The following is a 20158-nucleotide window of genomic DNA, read 5'->3' on the forward strand; positions in this document are numbered from 1 at the left end:
TGTGAAAAAGTTTTACATGGCTAAAGAAGTTTGGAAAATGCTTGTTTAAGCAAATGTGATATGTCTCTTTATTGGAGTCTTTAATATTCTAAAGTATATTTTAAATTTCTAAGAGAAGATGTAGAATTCAACATTTCCAAAACTTACGTGACAAGAGAACCTTTTTCAGCTGAGCATATTATTGGACCACTGATCTTTGGAACATACTTTGAGCACTGTTTAAGTGTCCAGAGTATATTTCATATAAAATATATTCTTCTTTGTTGGAAAGTTCTACCTCATGCCTTACTTAAATCTTTCCTGATATTGTGTGCAGATTTACATTCCTCTGGGGGAAAAGCATGTACATGACAGAAGTTGGATGGAAACTATAGAAACAATTGGGCCATCTAGGAAATAATTTTTTGATTATTAGATAGGAATCCAGTGGTAATAGGGAGAGCATCAATCCTCAGACAATATTAAAAAAACTCTCATTCTCACGAGTAGTTTCAGCTTTTCCCCTTCTGATCAAGACCAAACACACAGTGGCTTATGATTTTCCAAGAATCATCTGTCCACTTGCTTTGTTGCCTTTGCTGTCACACAGGAACCAATGGGCAGGGATGTGATGGAGAGGCAGAAGATGAGAAAGGAGCTTTGGTAACAACTGGCCTGGTTAAATGAGCCCTCAATAACCGAAAATTAAGTAGGCTTCAGTCAGTGTGGAATATACTGAAGGTCCTGGTCTGGGTAAAGACTTCTTAGAGATCTGGGAAGGGAAATCCCACTTGGGTTTCAGAGCTACTCCATGCATATTTACATATCCTAATGAACTCGTCACTAGAAGAATATTATTTTCTTGCAAACACTTGTCCTCATTTCTAGCTAGAGCCTACATTGCTGAAGGACCCTACTGTGATAGCTATGTAGTAATTGGGAACAACCTTTTACTAACGCTCAGTATGATTTCTCTATAGCAAGCTCAAACTCAGTGAGTATCTCTTAGTTTCAATTGTGGATTTTTTTTTCTTTTAAAAAATTGTTATTTTTAGAGACAGAGTCTTGCCCTGTTGCCCAGGCTGGAACACAGTGGCATGATCATAACTCACTGCAGCCTCGAACTCCTGGGCTCAAGAGATCCTCCACAATAGTGGATTTCTTACCCAGCTGTTCCAGCAGTGCCCTAAATCTACAGAGCACAATGCAGTTAGAGATCTGATGGGGGCATGGAAAATGAAAACTTTATGTAGGCTTTAATTCTCCAAATAAAACTAAGTACCTCTTCCACGAATCGTTACACAGATCAGAAATCTGACCCTGTCCCAATTGAGCAGCCCGAGTAGAAAAGAAGCTTTTAAAGCCTTCTCAGAGATTCTCTGGGTGTAGCTGGTAAAAGTCTAGGGAATATGTGCTCTACTTTCCTGTAAGCAGTGGTGCAGAGGAAGATTAAAATTCAGGAGGAGGTTACAGTTCAGTACCCAGTCCTGATGTAAGGATGCGGGACAAAAATGAAGCGTGTCAGGAAGACTGGACTTAGAACCAGAAAAATCCAGCTTGGAGTCCTGATTCTGTCTTTTCCTGGCACTGTGACCTTGGGGAACACCACTTAGCCTCAGTGGTAATTGCCAAAATGAGGATGAACATGAGATACTGGGTGTGAGATTGCATCGTAAACTATATTATTAATAAATATGGAGGTTTATTATTATTATTGTTATTATAATTGGTTTGGTTCCTATAGGGATACTCAGGGGATTTTCCTTGGAGGCAAAATGTTTTTGGGTGAATATCCCAAAGAGCTAGCCCCACTGAGGAGTCTTGTGAAGGGACAATTCCGAGAGAAGGGAACTCACGGCAGCTGTTGTTTTTCTTGTGCTTGTTTTCAAACCGTTCGGACAGAGGGAGAGGGAAAGGAAGGGAGGGAAGGAGAGAGAAGTCTCTTCTGAAGGGTTAAAGCAAGATAGTGCTGTAAAGTGATTCCAGATGTACAAATATTAATATCTCTCTCCCTGATGAATGAGAAGGTATGACCCAGTTAGGAAACTGCTAAAATTACCGGCGCCACCGAGACCTCAGCTGATGGCCCGGCACAGATTTTTATCCTTACCCCGGCAACTGTAATGCTGATGAAGGGCTCGGACCTGCTGCAGCAGACCTTCCAAAACTTCACTCTGTCCCTTGTGTCTGGGCTCTCTGTCGTCATAGTCTTTCCAGTCTATTGAACAAAAGAAATAAACAGAGTGAAATTTTAAAGCAGGGGAGGCCTCTTCCTTGCCCTGCCTCAGGAGCCGGAGTTTTGCTCATACTACCCACAGACTCCGCGGATGAGTATCCCGCACATGCAGAGCAAGCGGGCGATGCTAAGGATTTGGAAGCTGCCATTGTTCAGAGCTCTGTGCAAAACAGTAATTGTGGTTGGTTTCTTGTGTCGAGCAGTCTTAGGGCAAGAGAAAATGGTAATTGAAGGCCAAAAGAAAACAGGAATTTGGGAGTCCAATCTCACCTCTTCCAACCCCTTCTCCCCTTTTAGCCTTCTATATCCTAACCAGTTCCTCTGCCATCTCTCCACTGAGCACCCCAAGTCTCAACTGGATTTTCACAGTAGGAAAGAAAGGGGTGGGAATGTGCAGACTAGATGAAATCCACAGTCCCAGTGCTTTTATTGTAGGTTTCACACTTTTGGCCAAATTGACATTTCTTTCCAAGGAAAGAGCCCATGTCAGATGCCAAGAAATGGAAATCTACATTTTGCTCTAATGAATGTCTGCTTTGGTTAGCTGGCACAGCAGCCCCTGCACATACTCTGAGCCACCAACCACCCTGTCTGCTCAGTCTCTAAATATACAGTATTAGCTTACAAGGCAAATTTAAATTGCAATACCCACTGAGATTTTTCTCCCCCTTCTGTTTTCATTCCGTTTAGCTATAATGATATCAAGAGTAATAACCCATATGGGACTAATGTCAAGATTGTAATTCTGCTGTCTCCAACTCTTGATTTTTTTTTTTTTTTCAGCAGGTCAGTCATTTCAGAGTCCATCCCTTCTTCCTTCTATTTTCTTTCCTCCAGTTTTCCTTTCTGGAGGAAAAAACAGAAAGCAGCAACTTGATGTCCTTCTTAGTGAAGATGCTTTTGGTAAAATTGCTAGTCATTCTTCCCCAGAAAAGCCAGTTAGTTAATGAGTATATCTTGGGCTTAAATTCTAGTTGAACAAGTTTCAAACTCCTTCCCCCACAGATTTATTTTGAAATATGGGGTCTCTTTCATTCAGAAACTTAAGTAGATATCATGACAGTTAAAGTTATGTAAAAGCATTCCATAGTGGTTCATCCAAGGCCCGGGCATATAGCATAGTTAGGAGGACCATGGGTTCCGAAGTCAGGTAAACACAGGTGTGAATCCTGGCTCCTCCAATTCCTAGCTCAGTGTCTGCAGGCAAGTTACTTATACCAACAGGGCCTCTACTTCCTAACATGAAAAAATGAGGATAGTATCTACTTTGCAGGATACTTGTGAGGATTAAATGAGAGATATCTTAGGTATCTGGCACAATGCCTAGTACATGATAGGCATTCTGTAAATATAACTTAAAAGGAAGGGAATTCATGACGGAAACACCATTTCTTACCCTATCAGATGATTACCTATGAAGAAGGGGGCCTCAGCGATTTTCTGATCCTTCTTCCTTTCCACCCTCCCCCATGTACCTGTCTTTATTTTACTTTTCAGAAGACCGGGACTGATATAACCAATCCAGTTGTATATGACTCAGCTTTTTAGTGGCACAGCCAGGGCAATAATAACATCTCCTGACCCTCAATATATTGCTCATTTCATATACCATGGACATGATTTTTATTTTTCTATTTTCTCTTGGGAAGGAAGGTCAGAAGCTTGGTTGGCGTTTGTGTGATGTGGCTTAATTGTGGTCAATGCTGGAGACAGGGAATTGGCATAGGTACCTTTTGTAGAGTCTTTGTTCCTTGTGGTCAAGAACCATGACTTAATTTCTCTTTGCCTCAGATTTTTTCTTTGTAAAGTGAGGTTTTTCTTTTCCTTTTTTTCTGAGAAACAGTCTCTCTCTGTCACTCAGGCTGGGGTGCAGTGGCACAATCTTGGCTCACCACAACCCCTGCCTCCCAGGTTCAAGTGATTCTCCTGCCTCAGTCTCCCGAGTAGCTAGGACTACAGGTGTGTACCAGCAGGCCCGGCTAATTTTTGTAGCTTTAGTAGAGACAGGGTTTCACCATGTTGGCTAGGCTGGTCGCGAACTTCTGACCTCAAGTGATCCACCTGCCTTGGCTTCCCAAAGTGCTAGGATTACAGGCATGAGCCACCGTGGGCCTGGCCTGTAAAGTGAGGTTTCTGTTTTTGTTTTTTCGTTTTGAGACGGAGTCTCATTCTATTGCCTAGGCTGGAGTGCAGTGGCGCAATCTTGACTCACTGCAACCTCCGCCTCCTGAGTTCAAGCGATTCTCCTGCCTCAGCCTCCCTAGTAGCTGGGACCACAGGCGTGTGCCACCACGCCCGGCTAATTTTTGTATTTTTAGTAGAGACGGGGTTTCACCATGTTGTCCAGACTGCTCTTGAACTCTTACCTCACGTGATCCACCTGCCTCGGCCTCCCAAAGTGCTGGGATTACAGGAGTTTTTAAGTCTCTTTTTAGTTTGAGGTTTAAGAAAGCAAAGCACCATCTGGGGCACAGAGCAGAGTCATTAAATGTTAGTGAGGTGTTGTGAATAGAAGCATGATGGTGTTCAGTTAGGATAAGGTACGAAAGGATTTTTACTGGGAAGTTAAAAAATGTTTGAGGAAATAAACACTCGGTATCCTTTAGATTGTTTTTAGCACCCCCAGAATTGGGGCACAGTGAGAATAAATGTTGCTCTCATAGATTCCCACAGGCCATTAGGAGTTTGTTCTCTTAGTTGGATGAATGCATCTGACATGCTCATGATCAGATAAGCAAGGTTGTGTGTTTGAGTAAGACTCCTAGGTGGCTGAATTACTACGCGTCCCTGAACATGCTAATGCATTCTAAGGAGTGTGACTGCTGCCATCAATGCGAGGAGAGCTGAAATAGGCCTGTCTCTTTCAGCCCTATTACATCAGAGGCGAGCTCCATCTGATGACTTTATGATACATTAGAAAATTGCTAATGCTAAATTGCAGCCCGAGCGAGCACTGGACATAATGCCAAGGTTTTTGGAAAGAATGAGTTTTTCTCATAGATGTTTGGAAGGTTCTGACGACTACATAAAATAGGAGACTTTAGGGATGAGGGAGAAAATTGAAAATATATTAAGAAATCAGGAACCTGACAGGAATAAACTTAGCGTGGTAGGAAAAGAGCAGATTGTGCCACATAATACAGCTCACTGTTCTGGTAATGAGACACTTCAACTGCAACACAATGCCGAGCTTACATTCACTGGCGATATCGGGATTTTCCTGATCGTAACTCAGACAAGCCTGTCTGGGTCCTTTTCTCTTATTATGCACCATACCATATAACATAAGTCTATAAAAACACATTAAGGCCTTTTGTGAAAATATTAAAAAAAAGTTTTTATAGCCTACTGGAACATATTACCAAATTTCCAATTACCCTGTCATGTTAGAATACATTGTCCTCTAGTAAATATCTGAATACCGATATATGTTACATCACAATGTCATACTCTGTTTATAAATAGGAGTGTTTTTATATTGTTCCTCCCAAGCGATAGGGCATGGCTGCAACAACTATAACCACATGTTAGGATTTCAGTTCTTTGTCAGTTATCCCTACTAATCAAACATATCATTTTAGAAAGTGGTGGCTATTTGATATGTTAATTACCAGTTAATAAGTGACTCCTCCCAGTCCTGAACAACTATTGTGGTCATTCTGGAGACAGCACCTCAAATGGGCTGTGACAGATAGTGTCTGAATGGAACGTGCAGTTTATAGAAACTGAACCTCTGAACTTTATCAGCAAATGCATCTATATGGAGATCAGAACTTGCATTTGGAGTGGGGTTCCCCACCCACCTCCTCACTTTCAGGTCAACTGAGACTAGCATTTTTGTGCATTTTCTGTCCCTCCCATAATACACACACACTACTGGCCATCCCCAACATGAGATTGGTTCCTTTTATCTTAATCTTAGAATCCCCAGTTTGTGTTTCTGGCAAATCATTGGTAAAAAGACAACTAGAAATAAATGACTAGAAATAAAAAGGTGATTAGTCCAAATAAGACTAGAATGAAGAAGTCATCAAATGCCAGGAGAGTCAGGGACCTTAGGGATCTCAGGCATCGGTGGTCCAAGGCCCTGTCTGACCTGGTGTAGTTATCTGAATCCGCCCAGAGATGGTAGTCAGGCATGGATGGCTGGCTCTTAGTCTGCCTGATAGCAGGGCAGTAGTTACTGTAGCCTCGGAGACATGCCAGAGCCTTGACCAATTCAGGCTGGAATCCTGGTTCAGCCATGTACCAGTGTTGTGACTTTTGGAAAGGCAACATCCCTGATCCCCAGTTCAGATGCTGGGCTCTGTGTATATATGCCTCTATGTTTATAGTTCCCTCATCAGTAAAATGAGCCTAATAATAAAAATCACCTTGAGAGGTACGTTAGGAAGATTAAATTAGTTAATCCATATGAGGTACTTAGATTAATGCCCTCCATATAATGAGTCTGATAAAAGTTCTCTCCAGTGCTGATAGAGATGCAGATGATAGTGACAATGATGCTTAGTTACAATACAGAAATAATGATGAAAGATTGCTGCAAGGATTAAGAGATACTGAATGTGAAAGCCTTTTACATACTGCCTGATTCGTGGCTGGTCTTGAGTAAATGGTTGTTATAAAAAAAAATACACAGACATATTTTAAAAAACTAAAAGAGACCATAATCTCATAACCCAAATGTCTACTGATAAATTTGGAGAATTATTAAGACAATGGACACACCCTATCTAATTATATGCAAACCTACAGTTGAATGTCATGTGAAAAAAAAAATCCCACATTTTGCATTTTTTTTAAAACATAAAACATAAAAGTTACACAGTAGGAGTTTTTTCTTTTTCCACACAATGAGTGTTTTCTAAAAAGACGATGTTTAGTGGTTGTAGTTACGGATATAAAGATAGATATATCATACTTTACTACTAAATTAATATTGGATATTTGTTCTCCCTACCGCACATGATGCTTCATTTTATGAGTGCATTGCTACACACCATTGTACAGACTGGTTTTTTTTTTTTTTTTTTTTTGACGGAGTCTCGCTCTGTCGCCCAGGCTGGAGTGCAGTGGCCAGATCTCAGCTCACTGCAAGCCATTATCTGACCAATGTTACAACTCCATCTTCTCCCGAGTAGCTGGGACTACAGGCGCCTGCCACCTCGCCCGGCTAGTTTTTTGTATTTTTTAGTAGAGACGGGGTTTCACCGTGTTAGCCAGGATCGTCTCGATCTCCTGACCTCGTGATCCGCCCGTCTCGGCCTCCCAAAGTGCTGGGATTACAGGCTTGAGCCACCGCGCCCGGCCACAGACTGGTTTGTTTGCATTTCTTTCTACTTAGGGTAGAGTCCTAGATGTAGAATTACGGAGTGAAAAGAAACAGATTTTCTTAAGGCAGTTGGTACAACATAGCAAACTGTGTTCCATAAAGGATGTGGCAGTTTGTTCTCTCACAAGAAACATATGATATCACTTTTAACTCTCACATTAATAAAGCGTTTTTAAAAAATGAAAATACAATTCGGAGCACTGGGTTCATTACATAGAAAAATCTATGGTATGATATGTCTGGAGATATTTATTCTGGCTAATTAAATTTTCTGGCTAATAGAGAATGCTGAAACATACCAGACATAGATTGTTAATTCTCAAAGAATCAGAAGGCCTTTGCTGGGTTTCTCAGTCACCACTACAAATGCCATAGATAATGTTTGTGGGTTGGTAGCAGAATGCTGTTAGTAAGAAAGCTTTTCTTCTGACAGAGGGTCAGATCCGTAAGATTTGTTAGATTTCATTTTCTTATCAGGTGAATATGGATGTGTGCCCTGCGGGTGAGGAAGGGAAGAGGAGAGCTACAATGAACTGTATGTACTCTAGGCCGCCACTCCCACAGTGGCATCTGATCCATCCCCACAAAAACCCTATGAACGGGTGTGGTTAGACTCATTCTACAGACATGGAATTGAGTCTCAGAGACTTGGTTTTGTTTTTTTCTTTAGAGGCAGGGTCTCCGTCCGTCCCCCAGGCTGGAATGCAGTGATGTGATCATAACTCACTATAGCCTCGAACTCTCTGACTCTTAGGCTCAAGAGATCTTCCTGCCTCAACCTCCCTAGTAACTGGGACTACAGGCATGAGCCACCATGCCTGGCTGTTAAACAACTTTTGAAGGCCACACAGATGATAAGAGGCATAATGAGTATCAAATTCGGCCTTTCTGTTTCCAAATTCCCTCTCCTTTTACTCCATTAAGCTGCTTCCCCAGGAGCATTTCTGCAGGGGAATCATTCATTATGTGGCCCAGATGCTGCCCTGAGAAGGTCTTATTGGTTGCAAGCAGTGGGGGAAGGGAACAGCAATGGCATCCTGAAGACGGAGTTGCAGTTGGAGTCTGTTACCGTGCTGGAGAGAGTTCACAGCCAACACCTACTAGAAGGAGAGGCACATGCCGGTGTCGTGGTCTGAGCAGGTCCCCATCCTTTCATATTGTAAGCCGAGACTTGAACATAATACTGTTGGCCCTGCAAAGTATTGAAATGATGCATCAGGCATTTTATTTGATCATTTTTACCCTAGACTCTATGGGCATAGAGTTTAATTACTATGTTTGATTAACTCCTTCATCTCTTTGAAGCTCTGTTGCCCATACTTTAGCATTCTGGTTTTTCTTGATTATTATGTTTATATGTCACAGTAACCATATTTGAAGTCCCCTCTTAGTGTCTATGCACTTTCTTCTTTTAAAAATTTAACTATCATAATGACTTTTCCTGACCCCCCTAAAACTATATATAAATTTTTAAAAGTCACATAGTTCTACAAGGTTTACCAAAAATAGCAGTTTCCACTCTCACATCATTCTCCTTATTTGCCCCTTCCTATAGGCAAATAGCTATCACTTCTTTTAGTGATCAACTTGCTTTGGAAAATGAGTAAGTTATAATAAACATCTTTTCAGAGTAATGCATTAAATACCTGCCTTGTTCTTTTTGTGGCTGCATACATTTCACTGGGAGCCAATATTCGGTATCATGTATTTAACCAGTCCCTGATTGGTGGACATTTAGATGGTTCCCACATTTTGTGCAGGGAAATAACTATGCTGCAATAAACATCCTTCATTCAGCTGCACACACATTTTAAAAAATTAACTCTTTGATGTGATTCAATTTCAAAGTCATTCTTAAAACAATGGCTTATATTCTTTAATGGTCTTTTGTGACATTAAGAATTAAGGAATTGTTTTTGTTGGCTGATCATGTTTTAAAATCTTTTGTATAGTTTTTATATTTTATATTTCGCCTTTATATATTTTTCCAGTGAACCCAAAGGGCATTTGAGAAGCCAGCATTTGATGAAACATTGCTTGTAAAAATCGTAAAATGATGTTTGAAGTAAAAAAAAAAAAAAAAAGCACATCTTTGTAGAGACTTTTCTAGGGATCTTAAAATATTGACCTTACTATGTTAGGAAGTCCATTTTTTAAAGTTGAAAATGGGTTTCTATGCCCCTCAAAGTTATAGAGATTGTGTAAAAGTGTAAATCTACTCCTAGGCTTTTATATGATTACAATAGTGTCTGCGTTTCTATCATTAGACGGTCAAGTGGAAAAACTTAATCCCTATGGAAATTAGTTCAGATATTAGAGAAACTCTTTATGGAGAGTTTTCCATTTTTATCACCGTATCACTTTTTCTTTTAAGCAATGAAAATTCCCTAGGGTTCCTTCTGGCCCTCTTCCATCTTGTGAGCCATAGGGTTGGAATCAGTCTTCTGCTGATAGCATCTCTGGGGGCCACCCACTCAGGGGTTTGTTTGCTCTGGTAATCCACAGTTCTGGCCCCTGGTATAGATATGCGATTAGGACTAAACGTCAGGATTCCGTGGTGATTACCCAAGCATCAAAAATTCCATTAGAATAAGCAGGTTTAAACTTGAAGAAATGCAACCTGATGCATTTTTTTTAAGGCTGGGCTTTAGGATTATACTTTGTAAGTAACTGTTTTAATCAATCAACCTTTAAGAAAACAACAACAATAAGAACAAAATTATCCCTCTACTTCCCTAATCTGAAGGTCCTAAGATATTAAATATTTGAATTGGACTGAAAAAGGTTTGATTTTACTTTTAAAATATTTTGAGAAAAAAGAATTTTATCTTTTGCATTTTAATTGCTCAAAGAAATACAGGGTTTGCTCCAGTTTGAACTGATTTACAAGGCGTTTTTATTTTTTTGCATTTCATATGCTCATATATTCATAATTCTAAATAATTAACTTTTGAGTTTATATTAAACAAGTAAGTGCAGTTTGTTCCAGTTTTTCATTCACAATTTAAATTGGTTTAGGTTACTGAGAAACATAGCTCCACCATATATAGTTTCTTTTTTGTGAAAGCATATTTAGACAGACCTTTTTTTTTTTTAATCAAGGGAAAAGGATTTCTCTCAGGAAATTATGTGACTGCAATTGATGACTGATCTCAACCGAGGCTGAGGCTGTGGGCATGAGGGTGAGATGAAGCTGTTATTTTTACCATCAGACAGGGAGTCAAAACTGGATCTCTTGGAGCCTTTGATCCACTCCCTGCTTCCCCCCAAAAGATTAGACTGTGATCCAGAAAGCAGCAACTTTCAAGGCTTGCATGAGGCCAGTCTTTTTCTGATCTCCTTAGAACACAGCAGTTTACAAAATGATTCATGCCGTGTGCTTGCTCCTTTGTGAAATTCAAATTATAGATACCAGACATATCATGCTTAATGAGTGGCAGTTGTTGCCAGAGGACTGGGCGTTGGCTGTTGCTTTCAGAATAGGCATTTGCTACTAATATCCCAGCACAAATATCAGTGATAGAGAAATGGAAAGTCTACTGGAGACATTTACCATTGTAAGTCCTGTGATTGTGCATCTCAGAGTCTGCAGATTATCCATGATGATTTCTCCAGCCAAAGGAGAAAAGTCTTTGGACATACTCCATTCCACTGGAAAGAGGAGGGGGGCAGGGAGAGACAGAAAGAGGGAGAATAAAATTCAGTCACACATCAGGAAGTACCATAGAAACTCTGGCATTCAATCCCTCTCAAAAAGGGTTAAGCGTACCCTCCTTTCTTTATATTGGTGTTTCAGACAATGTTCCTTGAAATGTCAACTTAGTTTCCAAGTTCACATTTTTTTTAAAAGAAGAGCAGAAAAGAATCATAAAACCTTATTAGTTTTTTGAGCCTTGATAAATATAATGTATATTGTGGTACATGTACACTTATGTGATGTTCTTAATGTCAGATGTAAGTTATATTAAATATATTGCTCATGAGGCCATTGCCATATAAACACATTGTGTGTGTGTGCATTTGTGTGTGTATTTGTATGTGTATATGTAGATACACACACATACTCAGGCACAATACATATAACAGTTTGTTCTATATAGTAGATGACTTATTTACTGCATTTGAGAACCAAAGGATCCACTAGGACATGACCTTCTATTTGCTCTCCAAGCCTGACATCTGCTTCACCATTCTACTGAAAATGCTCTCTTAAGGTCTGAGTGAGATTTTCATTCCAAATAAAGAAACCTCCTTTCATTATCTCCACATCATTTGACACCTTCTCTTTCTGAAAACATTCGCTTCCCCTAATGCCTTATATACTCCTCCCTCCTCCTTCTCTCCTTCTCCTCCTTGATACCTTCTTCCAAGCCTTTTCATTGGAAAAGAGGTTTGTGGCTAAGGTGTTTCATGTTGTTCTCCCTTGACATCCCCAAGGTGAATGTTTATTCCTGGCTAAATCATGCAAATTCTAACACCCCATTTTACTGTGATAGCATATGCTTTCATCACATTTTCTATCAGTTGACAAAGCCATGGTCAGGAAAGATAAATTGTGCATCATCAGTAAAAAGTATCTTAAGTAATTGCTTATACCTGGTGGGATTTAAGGCAAGCACAAATGAAGCAGGGACTTAAGGGACTTAAATCCCATGAGAAGCAAGGCCTCTGTTTCTAAACTTTGTGATAAGCAATAGATCTTAAGATTTCAATGACATTCTCTACATAACACTTTAATACTTCAAAATCAAACCATCTCCAAAGCCTGCTGTGCCACTCAGAGTCACACAATTCCTCTGCTCTGGATGCTCCTGCACGCTCTCCTCTTCTTCAGAATGTTCCTGGGCATCTCACTTGCTTTCCACACACTCTTGAAACTGCTGTCCTAAAATTCCTCTTGCTTTGATCATCAGCAACAGCCTCTCCTTGGGAAATCTTGCCATGTTTGGCCTTCCTCACTTTGTGCAACCTTTTTCTCCCCTGGTTTTGGTTGCACCTGCCTTTCTACTTCTCTTACCCTTTAACTGCCTCTTTCTAGACTCCTCCTGGTTTTGCCCCTTCTCCTTCTCCCTTTGATGTGATGTTCCTTGGGAGTTTGATTGCCTGGCTCTCTTTTCACTCCACATGTTTGTCCTTGGTAATGACTTTATCCACTTTTATGGCTCTAACTATGAGTCTTAAAACCATAATTCTATGTCCAACCTCCCCCTTGAGCTCGAACTTCCTTCTGTTAATCTCTACTTGAGTGCCTCCCATTCCGAGGATCCCCTAAGTACTTTGTTTTTTGTTTTTTGTTTTTTTTTTACCAAAATATGTTTCTTCTCTTATTTCCTCAACTTTAGCAAATGGCACTGTCATGTATCCAGTCACTCAACCAAAAATCTCAGTGCATTCTTGTCTTCTCCTTTCCCTCAATTCTTCAAAATCAGTTCATCACTAAACTAAGTAGTTTCTGGTTCTAAAATGTCTCCTATAAGTTGCTCTCTTCCCCTGATACTGTGATTACCCCAAAGAATGGCTTTATGAATATGAACATCAACTCTGTAATAACTCTTTAATTGATTTTTCTGCTTGTTTCCTCATCCTTACATATAATCCTCTTAGGCTGGAGGACAGTGGCTCATGCCTATAATCCCAACAATTTGGGAGGCCAAGGCAAGAGGATCGCTTGAGTTCAGGAGTTCAAGACCAGCCTGGGCAACAAAATGAGACCCCATCTGTGCAAGATACACACATATATATAATATATATATAAAATAGCTGAGTGTGGTGGCATGCCCCTACTGTCCCAGCTACTCAGGAGGCTCAGGTGGGAGGATTGCTTAAGCCTGGGGTTCAAGGTTGCAGTGAGTTGTGACTGTACCACTGCACTCATCCTGGGCCACAGAGTGTGATGTCTCAAGAAAAAAAATCCTTTTACTACGTCCTGAATTATAGTTGAAAAAATGAAGCTGTAATCATTCTATTCCTCCACCTAGTATCTTGTCATAGTGTCCAGTTGCTTTGAAATAAAATGAAATCTTAGGAAGGCATTCAAGGACCTTCTTATCTGGTCCCAACTATATATTATTCTTCTAAATTCCTGCCATTTTTTCAGAAGAAAGTCTTTGTTCTGTAAGTCTCTGTTACCTGATTATTTTGTGCATTTTCTGCTTCTGTGGCTATTCCCCATCTTCCAACTTCTGCTTGGTGAAACTCTACCAATCATTGAGGACCTAGGAAAGTCATCTCTAAATTCATCAGGAATAATTAATCACATACACCTGTTTTTCTGCTCCCTAAGTCCCTTGTTTCTGTAAAAATGAGATTTATTATAACGCATTATGTTTTATGGTATGTATCTCTTTCTCTTGATCATGAGAAACTTGAGAATAGGAAAAGTGTCATAAGTGTCATTCATTTTTTTCCTTTCTAGTACGTGGGTCTGCGCTTGGTGCATTGAGGGTGCTTATTTAATACTTACAAATCAAATGCATGTATATGTACACACACACACACAGACACACAGACACACACACACACCCCTAGAGTAGATTAGTTTTTCCCAACACAAAAATAATTTTCTTTGATGTGAATCTTCTCCTTTTCTAGTTTCTTGCCCCTTGAAGCTCTCAGGTACATTATATAATCTAGTTATAATCAAATGATTAAGATTATATATTAACTCAAATCGGATCTATACCTCCTTACAAATATGTATTTGAAAACACATATTTATGTTTATATATATGTATATGTATTACATATATGTTTCCATTTTCCAAAATGTTTTATTCCACTTACGAGCTACTAAATCTTGAAGAAGCCAAGTCTCTGAAAGTCAAATTGGGGAAGGTTTGCAATCAGAGAATAACGTTACACCTAATTTAGCTATGGAAGAAAAACGGTATGCTTGAGTAAGTTATAACAAACAGAACAAAACAAAAATGAGTAACAAATTTGCAAAGAAATTTAGGAAGAGCAAAGAATATAGGAAAATTCTGGAAACAAAAATATCTTTGGTTGCTATTGAAACAGATATGATTAGTTGCTGTGGTAGAGCTGTAAGCTGAAGGCTGAGAATCGAGGGCTGTGACTCCAGACTAAGAACTCAAGAGAACTTGCCAAAAGAAGAGCAAGGGATTAGTGGGAATAATACCAGATTATTTGGCAAATGATTAATGAAAAGTTTTTCAGAGATACAGTTTTTAGAATTTCTAAAGAAAACTCAATTTATTTTTAAAACTGCTCAAGTTTTACTGAAACATGTTTTACAAAGCAAGTTTCAGGTAGAAAAGAGCATCAGGCTTCTTGCAGAACAAAACATAAACAGAAGCTGGTTGTAAGAAGATGTGGTTCTTCTTTGGGAATTAATAGAGGGTTTTAAACAGTTAAGTCTAATTAGATTTTATAACATATCTGAGTTTCAAAGGGGAAGGGGCTAGAGAAAGAGAAGACTCACATCAAAGGCAAACAATTCTCCATATTAGAATGGCCAGTCTATTCTGGGGCAACCAACAGTCTTTTTCCCTTTGTTTATTTCCTTGGGTTGGTGGACTCCTTTTGGCATGAAGCCATAGAAAGAAGAAAGGAATTTCTGGGCATTTAAAGAATGAAGAAGGAAACAGAGTGAGCAGGAGTCACTTTGAGAGCGACTGGGAATTCTTTTTTTTTTTTTTTTTTTTGAGATGGAGTTTCGCTCTTGTTGCCTAGGGTGGAGTGCAGTGGCACGACCTCAGCTCACTGCAGCCTCCAACCTCCAACCTCCGCCTCCTGGGTAGAAGCGATTCTCCTGTCTCAGCTTCCCAAGTAGCTCGGATTATGGGCATGTACCACCACACCTGGCTAACTTTTTTGTATTTAGTAGAGACGGGGTTTCACCATGTTAGTCAGGCTGGTTGCGAATTCAAACTCCTGACCTCAGGTGATCAGCCCACCTCGGCCTCCCAAAACGTTGGGATTACAGGCGTGAGCCACTGTGCCCAGCCGCAACTGGGAATTCTAAGAAGGTTAACTCAGAATGGTCTCTTTGGAAAGTTGTATGTAGGTAGTTTACAGACTTACCATTAAACCCTGAGAAAATCACGTGTAAGCCGGTTCTAAAACTATAGAAAACTTACAATATTTAAGATAAAGATGAGAAAAACTGTTTCTACTTGGGTCTGAGAAGGAAAAGCAGGACTTAATTGCACAATGGCTCTTAGTAGTTGAAAATTAGCAAGAAAGGTACTTGATAAAACCTAGGTATTAGTATTCCCTAAAATTTGGCTCTGGCTCAAACTGTGATTCATTGTATTTATATCAAGTAACTATGACTATTTTAAATGGGATTCCTTGTTATTTTAACGAAAACTTAATTTTTATCTAGGTTTCAGATATGTAGAGTCATTTGGGCAGGGAAGTTCTACCTGAACACTGCCATTATCTGATGGCAGCTATGGAAATCACAGGCCGAAAGATTAAAACGAAAAAGAGCCCCTGAAGCCTGGCCCTGTCACCCTGAGGTCTATAATGTAATGGGAAATGTCACAGAATTAGTTACAGGACTAGAAAATTCACAACTCAAAAGAGTTAGGGTACCCAAGCAGAAAACACAGTATAAAGCTCAGGGAAATTTCAAGGCTTATGATGTGGATTACATAATACATCGTGTTTTAGCCGAAAACACTCAAGTTGCAGGCCAGGTTTTGGAGAGGCGAAGACTACCCCAATGTAAAGGCATAAAGACAAAACAGTGCAGCAATGTCTAATTAATTTTTATTCAATTGATCCTAAAAAACCTCACAAAACTTGCTGTTGTGCAGATTCTCCCTAAAATCTCAAATGCCTCAAAGCTCAGAATTGTTTTATCCTGTTCACACATTGGGAGGAATATACTGCAAAAGTTACATACTTTCTTCTTAATCAAACATCACCCAAATCCTCCAATTAGCCTTATTGATCGCTTGCCCTTAGACCCATCCATAGCTTATGCTGTTTTCTCCTGTGGTATGGCCTCCTTTTCCACAAAACTTCTATTCCTTTATTCAGATAGTCCTGGTTCAAAGTCCTTTCCTTTTTCTAGTTTTCTCTGGCTTCCCAAGGGAATCACCCTTGCCAATTTTCCCTTAGCAATTTTAATATGTCTCATACATTGCACTTACTTTATTGTTTTATGTTTTTTGTTTTTCAGTGATCCGTCTCCTCTGTAGTCTACAAGCTCCTTAGGGCAAGGACCATGTCTGATTAATACCACTTTCCAAAGCACCTATCATAGCACCCAGCAGAGGGTAGGTGGCTCAGGAAATGTTGGGTGAATACTTGATTCTTGACTTTGGAATGCTTAAAGTCTACAGTAGACAGGAATTTCATGCTGGCACAGACAGCATAAGAAAATTGTCAGAATGGAGGGAAAAAAGTCAAAAGGAGAATGGCAGTTACTTGTACTGCTCAGTTAGTGGTTGAAATGGAGATTAATTCCTGGCCTCCAGATTCCAAGCATCCTGGACTCTTCACTTGTCCATACTGCTTCTCAGAAACCAAAAAAACTAAAAGTGTATTTCCTATTCCCTATCAGCTCTTTGATGGAACCAAAACAGCATTCTTACTGGCCACATTCACCCTGGCGCCTTAGCTAATGAACGGAATTTGGCTAGACTGCCCAACCCAGCACCAGAACATTATGAAATCTTCCCCCATCTATCTAATTGTGCAGTTTCTAACCTTTCAGGCCATCCATAGCACAAGAAGAAGAGAGAGGGAGAGAAGGATGTGCCGAGAAACCCAGACTGAGATCAAATACAGTCATTTCTAGAGATGAGAAGATGTGTCTTGCTGCAGCATGAACCGGCTCAACACTTGTGGGTTTTAAATTAGGAACTGACGTGAAAACTCTGGATCTGGGAATTCTGTTTAGCTCTGGCAAAATATGAGGTCGGAGCTGCTTGCATTTTTTATTTTAAATTCCCTTGGTAGTCTTAGGAACAGGGGCATGCATTACTTTCAAACAAGAATCTTTATTGTTTGTATAGCACACAGTCATCCAGTTAATTAGAAAAACATTTTTTTCCCAAATTAAATTTCCCTAGAAAAACAATGATTTAAATTAAGGGCAAAAGCCTTTTTCGTCGTCTTCTTTTTCTTCTTCTTTTTTCTGACACTAGAAAAACCTTCTTGCATGTACTATTTCTAGAAGATTAAAAGCAAAGTTGGAATCAGAAGGCTAGATTCATTTATTTATTGGCAGGTTCTGCCATCCACAAAAATAATATGTGTTTCTCTGCATATATCGTGTACTATCCTAGTTTTGCTTATCATATGATAGATCTACATACAGATACAGGTAGGGAGCAGAGGTGTCTAAATGTTCAGGATTTTGAAAAATTCATAAGCACTACAAGTAACCAAGTAACCACAAAAAGTCTCCTCCATAGTCTGAACCATTTGCTTGTTAATTGCTCGCCTAATAGTTATTATATTATGGCTCTTGCCTAAGTTTTTTTTTTTTTTTTTAGATGGAGTCTTGCTCTGTCATGCAGGACGGAGTGCAGTGGCACAGTCTTGGCTCACTGCAACCTCTGCCTCCAGAGTTCAAGCAATTCTCCTGCCTCAGCAGAGAAATTTGCTGACCACTGGCTGAGACTTAAGAAAGTGATGGAGAAAAAGTTAATGATACAGACTAAAGATTTCTGTGACTGTTACAGTTGTAAATTGCACAAAAAATTGAGGAAATATTCTTCTAATACTCAAAAACTATTATTTATTTCAACAAAGTTGCTTATGTCATTGATGAATAAGTTCTAAAACAGGTCTTTGTTGCTCTTTGTTTTACTTCCTTAAAGTAAATGAAAATATCAACCAACATTACATGGGAACTGCACCATTCCATTAACTGCAGCCATCATTTGGCTGCAGATTCAAAAGTTCAACAAAAATAAACAAAAGCATTTTGGTAGAATCAACAGGTGATAAATAATCTACAATACAGAGTATTGTGTATTTTATTACTATTTGTAAATTGTGTGCTACACATTCTATCAGTAAAATTTACAATAGACATATGCATATATATGTCTGTGTGATGATATGCATATGTATATAATTATATGCACATATAATCTATCTCTCTCTATATATTTTTCCTCCCCAGGGTATCAGTTGTTAAGCATTTACCATCACATCACTGCATAAATGTTAGATGATTGCTGAGGCGGACTTTGGAAGGTGGATGTATCATGATTAGCAGGTATAATGAATGTCTGAGGCGTATAGACTGCTTGGGCATAATTTAGGTAACATCCTGATATCAGGAGTCAGGAATGAGGTACTTAAGCCCCTTTAGGACACAGGAGCGGCACAGTGAGGGACTCTGGGGCAGAAGGTCAGTTACCAAGCAGTCACCACCTGGGAGGTCTGTGCAGTGGTCAGGCTTCAGGTCTTGGGCAGTACAAGAGCCCAGGTTCCCTGCATTAGCTCTTGTCTAAGCCAGGGCTGGCCCAGAAACTAGTGAAGGACATAGCCTGCAGGGTGGGCATCTGTGGACCTGACTGAGCAATAGGACAGCAGTCATGGACTGACAAACTAAATGCTGTTCGTATGGATGGCAGGACATACCAGGCCACTACTCCCAATAGCATAAAAGATTACGCGTGAACAGGACTAACCATGCTTATTACTACATTTTATCACCATGTGTAGTAATATTTTATTGTACATTATCACAATATTTTATTTCATGTTATCTGGACCTTATGAATAAGCACTTTTAGGACACCGAACCAAAAGTAGGCACATAGGTCACTAGCTCAGACAAACTCTTCTACTTTCTCTTCTTCCTTAAAACCCTGCCATATCCTTCAGTAAGATGTCCAGATAGATTGTCAATTGTTTAGACTAGTTTTTTAGGAGAAACTGTCTTGATAATTTTTGGTCATGAAAGAGGTATGAGCTTTTGAAAAACAGTAATTGATGTAACTGAACAATAGCAAGAACTCAAAACCCAGTGACAATTGGAGATCAGCAGGCTTGGGCTGCTAACCCCACCACACCTCCCTTGAAAAGAGGCAGCCTCTGAGAGCGCTTCCATGGGGCAAGAGCTCTCCTGGAGATGTTTCCTGGGATTCTGACATTTTTGTTTTGTTTTGTTTTCAGCAGAGCGATACCCATGTTGCTTGCATGGAGAGAGCTCCAGCAAGCTATTTTACATTCCTAAGGGAACAGAGCAAGGAGAGCACAGGATTAGCTGTCTGATTTATACACACAAAGACCAAGATATGTAGTTAGTTTACATTCACAGCTTTCTGAGTCCTGTTGGGCCTTCCGGAAATTAAAATCACTAGCCACGGGGGCAAAAGCAAAAACAGTTCAACTTTCTTGCCAGATGCTGAGCCTTCATTTAGAAAGGGGCGCTCTGTTTGGCCTTTCTTTTATTCACCTACCTCATCCATTGAAAAGATCCCATTTTCCTCCTTATAATTTTAAGTAATGAATTAAACTCCTTGAGGACAGGATCAATGCCAGATTGATCTTTGGACATCCACTCCCACTTTATCTTGTGGAAGTACAGAATCGGGGCTCAGATTGAGTGGATTTGACTTACGTGTGGACATTGATAAGGGGAGGACAATCTTCATAGTTCCATTTTGCTCCCTGGG

General features: G+C 39.7%; 1 protein-coding gene across 1 annotated transcript in view; it reads right to left on the bottom strand.

Moving 5' to 3' along the window:
* The window catches only part of ANKFN1 (ankyrin-repeat and fibronectin type III domain containing 1), a 330330-nt gene that overhangs the window by 31871 nt on the left and 278301 nt on the right, over nt 1–20158 (bottom strand). The window contains exons 8-10 of the mRNA XM_011979240.1: nt 11101–11198; nt 8649–8739; nt 2090–2197 (exon numbers count right to left, since the gene is read on the bottom strand). Of these exons, the coding sequence (XP_011834630.1) occupies nt 2090–2197; nt 8649–8739; nt 11101–11198 (297 nt within the window). The remainder of the gene's footprint in view (nt 1–2089; nt 2198–8648; nt 8740–11100; nt 11199–20158) is intronic.

This window comes from Mandrillus leucophaeus, unplaced genomic scaffold (genome assembly GCF_000951045.1).
Source record: "Mandrillus leucophaeus isolate KB7577 unplaced genomic scaffold, Mleu.le_1.0 Scaffold20, whole genome shotgun sequence".
Lineage (NCBI taxonomy): Eukaryota > Metazoa > Chordata > Mammalia > Primates > Cercopithecidae > Mandrillus > Mandrillus leucophaeus.